At 43.7% G+C, this 15,452-nt stretch overlaps 1 protein-coding gene across 1 annotated transcript in view; it reads left to right on the forward strand.

Annotated features, from left to right (window-relative positions):
* The window catches only part of CPED1 (cadherin like and PC-esterase domain containing 1), a 215,442-nt gene that overhangs the window by 60,039 nt on the left and 139,951 nt on the right, over positions 1-15,452 (forward strand). Inside the window, exons 5-6 of the mRNA XM_077807831.1 lie at positions 11,216-11,381; positions 14,514-14,682. Of these exons, the coding sequence (XP_077663957.1) occupies positions 11,216-11,381; positions 14,514-14,682 (335 nt within the window). The remainder of the gene's footprint in view (positions 1-11,215; positions 11,382-14,513; positions 14,683-15,452) is intronic.

Below are 15,452 nucleotides of genomic sequence, written 5' to 3' on the forward strand. Positions count from 1 at the left end.
GACCCGCCAGCCAGACTCGTGGGAAAGAATTCTCTGTACTAACTCAGAGCCCTCCCCATCTAGTGTTCGGTCTCTAGCAGTTGGGGATTTTTGCTGCTGTAGTCACCAGTGGGCTACATGCCATTGTACACACTCCCATCATGCCATCCCCTCCACACACTTATCAAGCTCAGTCTTGAAGCCAGTTAGGTTTTTTGCCCCCACTGCTCCCCTTGGAAGGCTGTTCCAGAACTTCACTCCTCTGATGTTCGAACTTGTTGATAGCTAGTTTATAGCCATTTGTCAATGGTACTGGTATTAATTGACGCATTTGGATCTGTGGTTATGTTAGTGCATTCCACATTTGATGGGTCAAATCCCGGAAATTGGAGCAGCTAATCTGATTGATCCAGAGGTGTGGACCTGCTTGGGTAGTCATGACACTTTCTCAGGTCATCCAGAACCACAGGTCACCATGCTACCCCCCTGCTCCAGTGAGAGAAAGACTTGCTGGTGCTAAATAGGGTGACAGCTCCCTGTCCCCCAGTCTGTTAGCCACACCAGACAAACTTCTCAGGACTCTGCCAGCCCTTATTTTGCTTTGCAGGTTAATGGTTGGTGTACCCCAGTTCCCGAACTTTCCAGAAGCATCCCCTTGCTTTGTCCAGGCCCGGTCACTGAACACTCACAGTAATTACCAAGTCCTCTGCCTCCAAAGAGACAGTGTACTCACCAGCTTACTTGATTCAGCTGTGAAGGCATCCTCTACTTCAGCTCACAGCACTGAGATGACTTCATAATAAAAGGAGAATAAGTTTATTAACAAAGAACAGAGATTCACAGATTCAAGGGAGTACTGAGTAAGAATAATGGAAACAGTGATGGTTACCAGTAAAACAAATGCATAGCACACTTCTAAGGGACTAATCATATCTTTTAACAGGCTAAAACATTTATCTAAGATAAGTTTTTCACGTAAAGCAATCACGCAGCAGCACCAGGGCCGCAGTCCAACTTTCATGTATTCCGACATGTATTACCAACAGGAGAGTGGGTTTGTTTGGGGGGGGAGTGTGTGTGAGAAAACCTGGATTTGTGCTGGAAATGGCCCACCTTGATTATCATACACATTGTAAGGAGAGTGATCACTTTACATAATCTATTACCAGCAGGAGAGTGTGGTGGGGGGGAGAGAAAACCTTTTGTAGTGATAAACACCCATTTTTTCATGATTTGTGTATAAAAACAAACATCTTCTGTATTTTCCACAGTATGCATCCGATGAAGTGAGCTGTAACTCACGAAAGCTTATGCTCAAATAAATTGATTAGTCTCTAAGGTGCCACAAGTACTCCTTTCCTTTTATGTATTCCGAGTGTTGTCCTTTTTGCTCCCTGAGAGATGGATAACAAAGGGGATCTTTCCCTTCTTCTGACAGTCCAGGAAACCTTTGAAAGTATCCTTTCGAAGTCTATCTCCAGATAACATCCTTCTTCCCCACTGCTTTGTGCTCAGGTGTGCTTACTGCTTTCTCATCCTCCTGTTATCTTGTTCTTCCTGTTTACCTCAGATGCAAATGAACTCCTATTTATTTGGCTTGTCCTGCTTAATTTACATCAGAGATATAAGCAGATGGGTAAATAAATATTCCTTTGTCTGGGAAAACATTTTTTTAATCAATTCTGGCTGGTTACATAGTTGAAATGTATTTTTAGTATCGACCTGCAACATCTGGCATGATACCTGTACGTACATCTCACAGTGCTTGTGGTAACCAGTATGATATAAGTTTTCATTGGATACCTCACGCGACATTCTTTGTAGATAAACGCTATGACAGCAATGTGCTAGGTGTACTGAGTTTGTAGGCCTGATAGGAATGGCTGTTACATGACAGTGAATCCTTTGCCAGTTGGCACGGAGAGGCTCTTAGAGCCACAGTAGGTCCTATCTCCTCAAGCAGTTCTCTGTGTGTCCTAGGTCTGTTTCTGCTGGGAGTGTAGGGCAGTTGTGTGACTTCAGCAGAGAGAGAGGAAGACTGGATATGTGTCCCTTACCCAATATAATACCTCCCCAAATATTTACTATGTAAGGGGTGTGCAGTTATTTAAGGGGCAGGGAAAGTGAAGAGCTGTCTGTTCCTCCCCTTTACCTATGCATTGGATCTTCAACCACACAGTTGCAGAGCTGTCAGCCAGAGAAACATGCCCCCTGTTGGGAGTTCAGAGAGGGACTGCACGCATTCACTGTCTCCCCTTATGTCATTTCCCAGCTTGGTCACATTGGTCTATGACTGCTCCCTTGGGATGGGGGAGAGATTGATCAGCCACAGAAGCACTATACAGCCATTGTACAGGGGAACTTGCATTATTTTAGTTTATGGACTTGTGTCTAGGTCTACAGGGTTCAGACTCCTGAGAGTTCTATGCCACAAATGACTGACACCAAGATATGGCCCTACAAGAGAGAGAAAAATGATCTAATGATCTAAACATGAGACTGGGAGCCAGGAACTCCTGGGTTCCTACCATAGCTCTGACACTGATTCACTTTGTGCTCTTGACCCAGTCAGTTAACCTGCCTGCCTCCCATTCCCCATTACAAACTGGGGACAATATTTCCCTACTTCATAAGGATTGATTAGTTGGTTACAGTTTGTAAAGCGCTTTGAAAAAACTGTATAAATGCCAAGTGAAGAAACTGCATGCTAATTTTAATTGATAACAATGTTGATTAACAAATATACAGCTCTAACAAATGCGATTTTTGTCTTCCAGTGGAAGAATAGGTGGACAGTTACCATTAGAACAGATTATGTCAAAGGTGCTTTTGGAATCTGCTAATAAAGACTGCTTCCTACTATTAACTATTAGTTATTATTAATTGTATTATGGTAACATCTAGAGACTGAGTTGTGCTAGGCACTGTAAAAAATTAATGAGACAGTCCCTGCCTTGAAGAACTTAATCTATAAACGATGCCAAATTGTTTTTTGTTTGTTTGTTTTTGCACCCACAGACTGATAAATGAGGGCACTGTGTATATTTAATTTCCTGTACTCTGAGGGACTCCAAAGTCCTGATTCTCATTTACACTAGGATCACTTTATGCCACTTTGGCAGTGTAAAGAGGCCTTATAGTGAATGTATATGCCCAGCAGTCCTAAGGATTTCAGGGCAGTTCTGATTTTCAAAACAGTCCTGACGTATTTTTGTTAGATGAGGCTGCTCCAATAAATGATTCATCAGGTAGTAATAATAAAATTTAAGAAGTTACATTGACTTTTATATCAAAACAACTAACCCCCTGATATTTAAGGGGAGAAGTTTAGGCATAAACACCATCATCTTGTTCTTTTAAAACTCAGCACTGTGAGGTAACACTGTGCCTGGGTTAGATTAGGTGTTGCCTTAGCAACACAATTAAAACCACATTTTAGAAGAGAAAAAAGCATTATATGGTTTCGCTTGGGGAACATTAATAAGGGGAACATCCCTTCCCTCTGGTCCTGTCCTTGTTCCCATTGAAATGTTGACTTCATTATTATTGTAATGTTTTTCAAGTTTCCCTCTTCAGTGTGAGTACTGAATATATTTGTTGCAAACCCAACTTAACACTCCAATAGTCATTGCATGTTACTGAATAATTGCATTAGAAATAGTTAATGCTTTTAATGGTTTATTTAAAATAGACCTTTGACATGAAACTAATATTTTCCAGATCTGCAGACTTAGGCCCATAGAAGTCAATTGGAATTTGCCATTGACTTTGTGGAAACAGGATCTAGCCCTAAGCTGTAACTTGTCCTCCCTTCTCCCTCCTTGTCACCCGCAGCTCATTTCCATTCTCTTCCAATGTTACCTTCACCTGAGGAGCCACCTCCTCAGGCTTGTGTACCTCTGCAGTTCTGTTTTGAGGATGCAACTCCACTGCCTTCGCACTTGAATATAGAAGACTCATCGCTACTCTTCCTTTGGTGGCATTATCAGTACATTGGCTGGCTGGAGCCCATTAGGTAGGCTTGCCGCAGAGATAGGCTCTGCAAGCACTCGATATCCATTGGTATTTCCTAGTACCCAGCAGCGTTCATTAAGGATCTTCCCTCTACAAGGAGGAATAACAGTCTTCTGTTTTTCTGCCCGCTTTAACATTTCCAATCTGCCCCCCCCCCCCCAGGCCCAGGGAACAACTCTGCCTCTCTGCTGGAGCCAGTACTCTACTCAGCAGAGCATTCGTCTTAGAGTGCCCGTGATGGTTCATCTTCCTGGTTCCTTCTCCTGGCAGCAGTAGCTCCTTCAGCTCAGTAATGATGTTCATTCCTAGAATCCCTGGGACTCCTTCTCCCATATGGCTCCCTTCAGAGGCTTTGTCTTTCAGGATGAAGATGCATTTTCCTGACAGTGTCTGGCCCATGTACTCTATGTCTGCTTCAAGGCATCCCATCACATCACTATGAACTGCTGTTAGATGTACAAAGCATGTACTGTGCATGGTCAGCTCCTTGTCTTTCAAATATTTTTGAAAATGTGACTCAGTAATGGTGGTGACTTCTGAGCCAGTATCTAACAAACATCTGGGCTTCACCCCCCACTGTACGTACTTCAGCAGTTAGACAGTCTCCAAATGCTCGCTTGCGGAAGTCACTAGATATGCTGACACTGCCAGCATTCCTATTAACACTGTCTGCAGAGCAATTTTCCACCAAGGACAGGCCTAGGAATCCTTCTGCCACTGCTTGGCCTTCTACTGTAGATGGACCACTCACTCCTGGCCCCCCATTGGTTTTGAGTGCCTGGGACTCTGCTCTCCTTCTCAGTGGACATTCTCGGCTAGTATGCCCTGCCTTTAACAAGTGTAACAAATGTACCTTCCCAGCTCGTCCTTCAGTGGGGATCTTCGGGATCCCAGTCCCATTGGATATTTTGGCATACTAATGGAATTTTTTGTTTTCATCAACTCGGTCGTCACTTTCAGTATCTCCTCTTGTTGGACTGCCAGTTTTTGGACAACTTCACTTAAACTTTCCAGTGTTAACTGTGTTGGGGCAGGGTCTTTTCCCCAGCAGTTGCATCCACTAGGCCCCCACTTCATGTACGGGGGTTAGACTCAGCTATCTCTGCCACAGGAACTTCCTCTTCTTCAGACCACATAATGGCAGCCTGCATGAGTTCATGGAACTTCTTACTGGGCTCTTCCTTGTATCTCCTTTTCATTTCACGGCAGAGGGAATCAACCCAGAGCTCCAGCACCAGCTGCTCTTTCAGAGCCATATCTGGGTCTGGAACTCGTCGAGGGTCTCTCCGCTCCACTTTTCTCATTCTCTCCTGGAGGTCATACGCATATACCCGGACAGTTTGACCGTGCTCCTGCTTTCTCTCAAAGAACTCTTTAGTCTGGTTCCAATAGGTACCTTGTCTTTATAAACCTGCAGGAGGAGTTCAGATACCTTTTCCAAATCTTTCTTGTCTGCCGTTGCCATGAGCTTTACTGAGGCCTTGGCCTAGCCCTTGAGGTGTTCCTCTATGAAGTCCAAATGATCTTTTTCAGGTATTCTTAGCACACACATAGCTGCCTTCACAGACTTTATCCACTCCTCTACTGTAATGTCTCCTGGTCTAGTCGGGAAGATGCTAAACTGTGACCTTCTGCTCCCGTGGAACATAAATAGTAGGGGGTTTCTTAGCTTCTGCTGCCTGTTGATCTATTACTGCCTTAGCCAGTGATAAGGCTTCTCTCTGTTCAGTTCTAGCTTCTTGTCTTGGTCTGATAATCTGTGCTGAAGTTCAGCAAACTGGTCCCATAGTTCTTTAGTTCCATGGTAGGGTTCTCGACCAGGCATAGAATCATAGAATATCAGGATTGGAAGGGAACTCAGGAGGTCATCTAGTCCAACCCGCTGCTCAAAGCAGGACCAATCCCCAACTAAATCAATGTTTATGTGCTTTTAATGGTTGACAGTGAATATCCCACTATATCCCAATGAATGACAGTGCTACCAGAACTCAACCAGTAAACCAATGGGATGGACCCTGTGAATAGAATCCTGTTCGTGACACCAATGTAAGCAGGGGAACGGTCCCACTTGTGCACTGTTCCCTTGGGACAGCAGACCTGGTATTTCTGTAAGTTTTCATTGGATAAAGGCTGGACACTACAAGTGAACACTTCAGAGGGGCTCAGGACCTGGGGTGCATCTACTGTTAACCTGCAAGACAAAGTAAGGGCTGGCACAGGCCAGAGGAGATTGTTTGGGTGGCTGGTGGTGTCAGGGAGCTGACACCCTGTTAAGCAGAAGCAAGTCTCCCTCTTGCTGGAGGTCATGGGAGTAACAAAGTGACTCACAGCCCTGGGCACCCTGAGAACCCTCACAGGAAGCATTCATCAACAACTGGTATTTGGTAAAATTATGTGCACTGTACATTTGTTGTAGTCTCATCTTCCATGCCCTGTTCAATGATTCACTGATAATCATATATGTTCATAAGCAGGGATATTCCATTTTAGAAGATAACTCTGCTCACTTACCTATCACCAGTTTCCTTTTCCTTTATGGCATAGCAGTAGGTAAGCACTGTTGGGAGCCTTTTATAGTGGGATATTCATGCAAGAAGCAAAAAAAAAAAAAATGAAAAACAAATGATCAGAAGAAAATTTTTTAAAAAAATATTTAGTCTATTTTGGCAGTCCATTGCAGTGGAGTAACTGGAGAGAAGGTTTGGAGAGGAATGAAAAAACTAGCATGGTTTTATTACCTAACGCAATGGGTGACAAAGATCATAAGCAGAACAAAAGGGGCAGAGAAGAAAAGCAAAAAGTCTTTTCTCTATAATTCTACTTTTTTGATACTTCTATCTAATCAAACTCAAAAGCAATGCAATTTATTTATGTGCATTTGCTGCTCTGTGTACAGCATAACTTTTATTATCCAAGCTTCAATTGTCCCAAACTCCCTGTCTTGCTAAGCAGTATCATGTCCCTTGATGAGGGAATTTCAATTTTCTATATAATAATTCACAAGTATTTGAAACTTGAATTTCAAAATCTATTCATTGAGCCCCATGACATTTAGATTAGGATGCACTGCGTATAAAATGTCTGATTCTTCATAAGGATGAATCCTTTATAGAAACAAAAATCTTATTTGTATATAAGGTGGGCCTGAACCAAAAGCCTTGCTATGAACCTTGAGGCAGTTTGGATGCGAAGCAGAACCCAGCTCAGCATCTGAGCACAGCAGGTCAAGCCCATCTCTAATTTGTATCTGTCCAATTGACACCAAACCCATAGGAGAGAGCCTCTGAACAGTTGAATGAATCACATAATGTATATGCAACCATTTCAAAATATAATAGGACAGGGCCCGATTCCTCTCTTTCACCAGTTTTACACTGTTGTAATTCCAGTGAGTTACTCCTGATTTTCACGAGTGTAAAGGTAAATCGGAAAAAGACTCTGAAATCACATGTGCTTTTTGGATACTTTGCACCAGCCATGGTAGTACAAAGTGACCGTAGAGCAGCCATAAAGCTTCCACAGCAGGCACGCAGAGGGTGTTGGGAGCAGGCCTGGAGATAATGAGGGCATGACCAGGGAACTCCTACACTCCAGAATGCCCTGCTGCAGGAACAGTTGCTTTATATAGTGCTAGTAGCTGAACTCAAGTATCAGAGGGGTTAGTCTGTGTTAGTTTGTATCCACAAAAACAATGAGGAGTCTGGTGTCACCTTAAAGACTAACAGATTTATTTGGGCATAAGCTTTCGTGGGTAAAAAACCACTTCTTCGGATGCATGGAGTGAAAATTACAGATACAGGCATATATATAATGGGAGTTACCTTACAAGTCGAGAACCAGTGATGACAAGGCCAATTCAGTCAGGGTGGATGTGGTTCACTCCCAATAATTGAGGAGGAGGTGTCAATACCGAGAGAGGCAAAATTGCTTTTGTAGTGAGCCAGCCTCTCCCAGTCCCTATTCAAGCCCAAATTAATGGCGTTAAATTTGCAAATGAATTGTAGCTCTGCAGTTTCTCTTTGAAGTCTGTTTTTGTTGAAGGTTGGCTACTTTTAAATCTGTCATTGAATGTCCAGGGAGATTGAAAGTGTTCTCCTACTGGCTTTTGTATGTTACCATTCCTGATGTCCGATTTGTGTCCATTTATTCTTTTATGTAGAGACTGTCCGGTTTGGCCAACGTACACGGCAGAGGGGCATTGCTGGCACATGCTGGCATATATCATATTAGTAGATGTGCAGGTGAATGAGCCCCTCATCATGTGGCTGATGTGCTTGGGTCCTCTGATGGTGTCGCTAGAGTATATTTGGGGACAGAGTAGGCAATGGGGTTTGTAGCCGAACTGGCTCTCAGTAGTGCTGGGGTCTGGAGGCACATTTCCACTGCTCTGGATTCCTGTGCCGGGCTCCGCAGTGGCCCAGGGATGTATCGACTCTCAGTGTTATTTCTTAAAGGGACACTGTTAAGGCTGAGAGGCCTAAAATTTAGGCTTTCCTCTTTGGTTTGGAGATTGGTCTTCAGCATGGTCTTCCTTACCCTGGTCTTGTAAACATAGGAACTATTGAAATGCAACCTCCCACGCAATTACAAATAAGTTGTTTTTTAAAGTCTTCTGTCTCTGGTATAAAGAAAAAAGTGGGAAAAATGATTGCCCCTTTGTATGCATTCTTAGTGGGCGGGCACAACTTTCTGGTATAGATTCTTTTCTCTGGGGTTGTCTACACACAGTTGTACCACTTTAACTATGTCAGTTTGAAAAGGGGATAGCTAAAGCTGTACAGCCCCCTAGTGTGGATGTAGTTATACCGGGTTTCTATTGGTATATCTTATTCCTGTAAATGTTGGGGTTTAAGCTATATTTGCATATGGATCCTTTATACAAGTGTAACTCTGCATCCTAACTGGTCTGCGCAAATACTGTGCATAGACCAGGCTCCTGAAAGAACAGTGTGCACAGAGTTGTCATTGGATTATGCTGACATCTTGAATGAGGAGCAGAAGACAGACTGGCAGCCACACCTTCCAAGGATAGTGAGGTTTTGAGCATGTTGTTGCTTGAGCATTGCTTATCTTGGCTGAGTGCATAAACCACCCCAATGTTTGAGTACCGTCTGCTTTGAAATTTCCATTCTGTGCCTGAACACCCAGAGCTCGATGCCTGTGAATGGGTCTGGTGTCCGCCGTCTAGTGGTCACAATCTCTGGCAGTCACCCCACCTAGTGGTCGCAGTAGGAGGGGTAGGGGAACCTGGGTCCTCCTGCTATACCGGGTTGCGACTCAGGGCCCTGAGAGGCCTGTCCAACGCCTTTCACCTGGGGTACCTCAAGTCAGCCTCCATGGGTCACATCCTACCTCCCCCTTGCCTAAGGCATTCTGCAATTTGGCCTAGCCAGCACTTCCACACAGGTTGCCTACCATCTCCAGTCCATAAGAGCTGCCACTCACCAATGCTTCTCCTCCTGGTCTGGGTCTGGCTGCGTCGTCCACTGAAGCAACCAGAACCAGCCCTTCTCCCTACCCTTTCCATCCCTAACTGAGCCGACTGACTCCCTTTTAAGCCCCACTTCCAAGTGGAGCATGCTTGACATGGACAGAGGGGCAGGGCCTGCTGAGCCCAGAGCTGCTCTTTCACCCTTTGCTGTCCAGTGAGGGGTTTGTACACCCTGTCACACAGCCCAAATCTTATCCTAAGAGTGACCCTTGGAAAATTACCCTGTTAAAATGCTTCCTTACTTTGAAGAGTGAATACGGAAAAATGGCCCCTTTTTACTGATCAGATTTGCTCTCTGTGTTTATTCAAAATCAAGTGAGTTTGACTGAGTTAAGTGACTACAATAAGAATTTACTGGGTTTTACTTTTGTCGGTGCTGCAGAGCCCACACAGATGGGAGGCTGTTCCTCCCTATGCAACATGAACATATTGGTAATTGCTTATGAAGTTCAAATCAGTTACCTCCATACAATGGGGTTGCAAAGTTAACATGAAAGGTATAACCTGAAGATGAAAGGTGCACACACGGGTAACAGAGGCCCTGATTTTGACCTGCAAAACCTTTATTCCTGGTGAATGATGCATGTGAAGCAAAGAACCCAAATTGACTTTCGGAGCCTAGGTTGAACTTGCAAGACTATAAACTGAGCGTGTTAATAAGGAATCATCGAGAGACAATCAGCATGGACCCGCACAATGCTATTTTAACAGAGGCACTTTTCAGAGAGGAGCTGTGTGCTCAGTGAAGGGCTGCTCGTATCGCACCACTAGAAAATATATAGCTTCAATTTTGTTTTTAAATTGATATATTGAAATGGAGTGAGTCTGCATTAAAAGGGAAGTTACACAAATACCTTAATAAACTTAGCACAGTGTGGTTTTACACTAAAATGAGGTCTGGAAATAATACGAACAGCTTGACTTTTCCCTGAGTATTACTTAAGAGTTTGAAATGTCTAAAAGTGAAGTATGTTGGAGTTAATGAAAACCACACAGGACAAAATAAAGGCACAGTGCAAGGGCTTTTTGTCAGCAAAGTAAAAAAGAAAATATACCACCTATTGGCAGGTATCATTGATGTTTTGATTATTAATAATATTTACTTCGGTACTTCTGAGATCTCTGTTGCTACAATATGAGGCTTGCTCCCACTCCCATTGAAGTCAATGGCAAAACTCCCATAGATTTCAGCAGATACAAAATCAAACCTTAAATATGCTCAATGAAAGAGTATCTTGTTGTTTGTATCTGTGTGTAATTAGTGTGGACAGAGTCCTGTGGTCCTTATTCAGACAAAGTTCCAATCAATATCACTTGTAGTTTTGACAGTGTAAAGCCCACAGTATTAGGCCCTTTTACATCTGAGTTATTCTGTGTTGAGAAATGAGGGATTTGTTTTAATGAAGTGGAGGGAGTTGTGTAACACAGACTCCTACATTAGCACTGTCATTGGCAATGAACAGAATAACCAATATTTGTGTACAGTGAGAACTGTGGCTATGGTTAAGGCTCTGCTCCTGCAGTTGGATAGGGACTCCTTGTGGGCATAAGGGTCTCTGCTAGCAGATCCCAACACGGTAAAGGAGCCTAAGAATTTATCATTTTACTGAGTCATCCGATGATTGTAGCTCCTCTCTGCATATTTTTATTTTATATTTCATTGACCATGAGGTGACTGCTCCTTTTAACAGTATGTTGACTATTTTCTTTATTTATTTGGATTTTTTTCAGGATTGCACCTTCCAATTACTTTCCCTGGATGCCTGGATCAATATGTGCTGTCAAAGTCAAACATCGCTAGTGGCCCTTCTCAGCCTGTGAAATCACGCGAGGGTGATGAAAGGACAAATTCTGCCCATCTGTGGTACTTGTGGAACTGGACCAATAGCGCACAGCTGTAAGATAATGATTTTGTATCATTATGTTCTGGATGTCTGTATATGTTTCGTAGCATGTTTGAGCGAGAGGCAGTCCAGCAGCATGTAGAAAGGAAGGATCAGAAGCCCAGCAGCATTCTCTCTATGCAGGTACTTACACGCCATCATCACTGCAGTATCTTAGGGCTTGTCTACACATACAGTGCTGCAGCGGTGCAGCTGTCCACACTGGCGCTTAGGCTGCTGTAACTTATTTTTCTCTGGTGAGTGGTTTATTCACACCCCTGAGCGATGTAAGTTATGCTGACATAAACTAGTGTAGACGTAGCCTTAGTGCACACACACACACCTTCATATACTGAGATGATGAGGATCATTTAATCACCTAGGTAGATACAAATACAGACACACCTCTTAATAATATATAAGTCTGTACAGTGGCAGATCTATCAACCCATGCCCTGTTTGTGCCCTGCCCTATCCCCCACCCCCAACCCACAAGCTCTTCTGTGCAGAGAGCCCCCATGAAGCTGAGGTCTTTGGCATATTGGAATTTGCCCTCACAGCACAGGCTCTCCAAATCCTGCATCTGTTTCAGCAGAACCACACAGGTTCTGCCCCCTGGGACCCTCTGGGAGAGATTCTGGCCACTCCATCAGCACTGCTGTGTGGGGAAGCCAAGCCTCTGTGCTCTGGGTCTCCCGGGTGGATTAAGCTTCTGGAGCAGGATGCAGCACTGGTTCCTCACTTAGTCTCTCTGGCGTTTTTCCTGAGCAGTGGCTCTCAGTCTGGGAATGGAGCTTCTCTGCACACCTGCCCTAGGCCACCAGGGCCAGTGCTGACCCTTGAGATAAACCAGTTGCTTAAACACATCCTGTCCCAGAACTCTCCCTACAAAGATGTGGTTACTATTTAACTCTCTCAGGGTCACGCAGTAATTGTAAAGCAGTTAAAACACTTATTACAGAGTCTAACACATTTCTGCTTTTACTTAATCATATAAAGTACAAGACAGTACAGCTCATACAAAGCAATATACATTCTAAGCACAATGCCCCTAACTAGCTCGCTCTTCCCTTGTGAGTCCTTGGGGGACCATTTGGGTTCAGGGAGGCAGGCAGGGAGTCCCCTGCATCTTGAAGTGTTGCATGCTGATGGGTTGCTTCTTCCTCATGGGCTGGAGAAAATTGCTCCTGAGCAGACCAGTTTCTGTCCTTTTAAAAACCTTAGTGCCCTGTGTCAGGGGACGCCTTTGCCAGCTTTCCCACATGAGCACAAATCCCTGGCAGGTTACTTCATTGCCAAGGCAAGTTCCCCTCTGCTAAACCAGTTCTTCTGGGCAGAGACTAGTCTTTTGTCTTGAGCAGCGGTTCTCAAACGTGGGTCGAGATCCCAAAGCTGTATTGATGTTGGGTTCTGAGTAGATGGGATGAGTGCTGGGAGGGTGAACTGAGGGCAGTGGGTTGATGGGATGGGGGGCTGAACTGATTGGGTGGTGATGAGCGGGACTGGGGGACTGAACTGTGGGGGAGCTGAATTGAGGTGGGTTGGGTGGAGACAGAACTGATGGAGGCTTGGGGGACAGAATTAATTGCTGGGCAGGAGAGGGGCAGATGTCGCGGTGAGAGCTCCTGCAGCAGGCACCAAAATCACCTTATCTGATACATGTGGGAGGGTGAGCAACACTAACTGTCACATGCACACATCCTGGGGATGGACAGGGGGAGTGCAAACATCAAGAGACTGGTCTAAAAAACACAACAAATTCTTTTTAAAAAAAAACTCATGATTTTGGGGGAGGTCTGACTCTTGATTTTTGATCTATTGATCAATACAATTTGGCAAGACAGTTCCACAGCTAATTCTTTGCAAACTACTGTAGCAAAAGACCAATAGCTGGACATCCCTGTAGTGTGGCCACTGACGCATTCCTGGAATACTGGACATTCTGGTACTTCCAGGAATGGAATGGCCCCACCTCCCGCCGGCGTGACCTTGGATACACAGTATGTGCGAGGTCATGCCACATGGGAGGGTGCCATTTTTAAGAACATGCTGCTCTGCCTCCACTGATGGGACCTTGAATGTGAGGTCACACTGGTGGGAGCAGAGCAGCACAATGTTCAAAAGGGCATCCCTCATCTGATACTGGACAAACCATGTCTAATTTTGTCTGAGTACCAGACAGGGGACAAACCCTAGAGAAACAGGACTGTGCAGTTAAATACTTGACCAGTTGCCTGCCTACATCCCTATCATGTCCAAATCAAAGCCTGCCAGATTATTGCTCACTAATTTATGAAGGGCTATTTCCTCGTGTCATAGTCTTTTACAGTATTTTATGAAGGTGCTGGTCTTGACTCTCTACTGTTGCCAGTCCTCCAGGATTGTCCTGGAGTCTCTGGGAATTAAAGATTAATTTTAAACTAAAGATTATGTCATGTGATGAAATCTCCAGGAATATGCCCAACCAAAACTCTCTTCAGTGATGTCATGCAATAACCACATGAGCGTGACAATGGCATTTATTGTGTGTGACCCCACTTAAATGTAATGGATCAGCGTTCACGTTGCACTCCCTGTCAGTACGGAGCCGGGGAAGTTAATAATCCAATCAGTGGACCAAATTTGGTGATGAATCCTGGGCATGTGCCACCTGAGGCACATTGTGCATATGTTAAGAAGACTTAAATGTAAGTAGTTTTTATTAAAGATAGTGTAGGTTTTCTCTTTTCATTTCTTCCTGGCATTAGCACAGGGCAGAGTTAAAGTTGTTTAGGTGCCTTAACTTTGTATTTCCATTCCTTAACATGTTTGGATTTCTTTAAAATTGGATTTCTGGGTTGGTCATGCCTGCTTTTGCAATAATTACAACATTGCTGTGATGTTTTTTTACCTATAAGTTCCTGATATGTGCTCTCAGCTGTAATTCCATCTTGCCATAGTTTTTATCTGGGAATTACGATGAAATAAATCTTCCAAGCAGTAAAAACAGACTTGGTGCAAGCATTATTCCAACCTACTTGGTTTCATCTCTTGTGTCACTTCACTGGGGAAGAAAGGCTCCTATTTTCAGTATTCTTATACCTCATTTTCATTTTCATATAGAGGAAGCAAGCACTTTCCTAACGCTTATTGTTCTTATTTTGCAGGAGTTCTATACCAGCTTCAGCTGACCACAAGGAACTCTTGAAAGCTCAAGACCTTTCCATCATCATCAAAGCGTATGTGCTAGTGACATCCTTAACACCTTTGCGGGCATTCATTCATTCAACTGCCATTGTCTGGCTTCCTCCCAGGACAAAGCACTTTTCTGTAAAGGTAAAACTCTTCTTTTCTAACTGGTTCATTCACTCAAAGTGCAGTGGTAGAAAGGCAAACAATTTAGTTCCTCTTTCTTCTTCCTTCATTATTAGCCATTCCTACTGAACACAAAATATACTTTTCATCGATAGCTTTCATTAGTCAGACAAAAGAGCAGTGTTTGGTTGGCAAAGGAGGAGGCAATATTGTCATGCACAATGGGGTTATCAGGGCACTTCCAAGTTTTGGCTCGGTTGTGTGAGAGCAGATGCAGAGCTGTTGTTACGCTCTCCAGCACAACTGTGCAGACACTGCAGTGATGAAGCTTTTCCTAGCTTGGTGTTAAAGTAAGAAAGTAAAATCAGTACCTAAAATAAGGGCTGGTTTGGGATCTTTAATTTTTTGAACTAGAGATGCGAGTTGCCCTTTATGAGAGAAGTGGTCACAAGCTAAGGGAAATGCTCTGTAAGATGGAGGGAATGGGGCTCCAGTGCACCACCCTTAGGATCCTAGGTTCTGTGAAGATGGATGCTTTATAAACAGGCTTGAAAGGATTAGATTTTATCAGTAAATGTTGCTTTCACTGCACACACACAAATTGTTGGGAAAATATTTCCGTCAGTAATAATAGACATTTACAGCTAGGCAAAGTAAGAAAAATGCACCTTGGAAACTTATTAGAGTTTGACTTAAAAAGATATTCACTTTGTGTATTTTGACATGTGGTGTTAATATTTGTGTTTTAATGGTTATAAAGCTTTAACTTTCTGAATTTCAGGGTCTCTTGT

Source organism: Eretmochelys imbricata, chromosome 1 (genome assembly GCF_965152235.1).
Source record: "Eretmochelys imbricata isolate rEreImb1 chromosome 1, rEreImb1.hap1, whole genome shotgun sequence".
NCBI lineage: Eukaryota > Metazoa > Chordata > Testudines > Cheloniidae > Eretmochelys > Eretmochelys imbricata.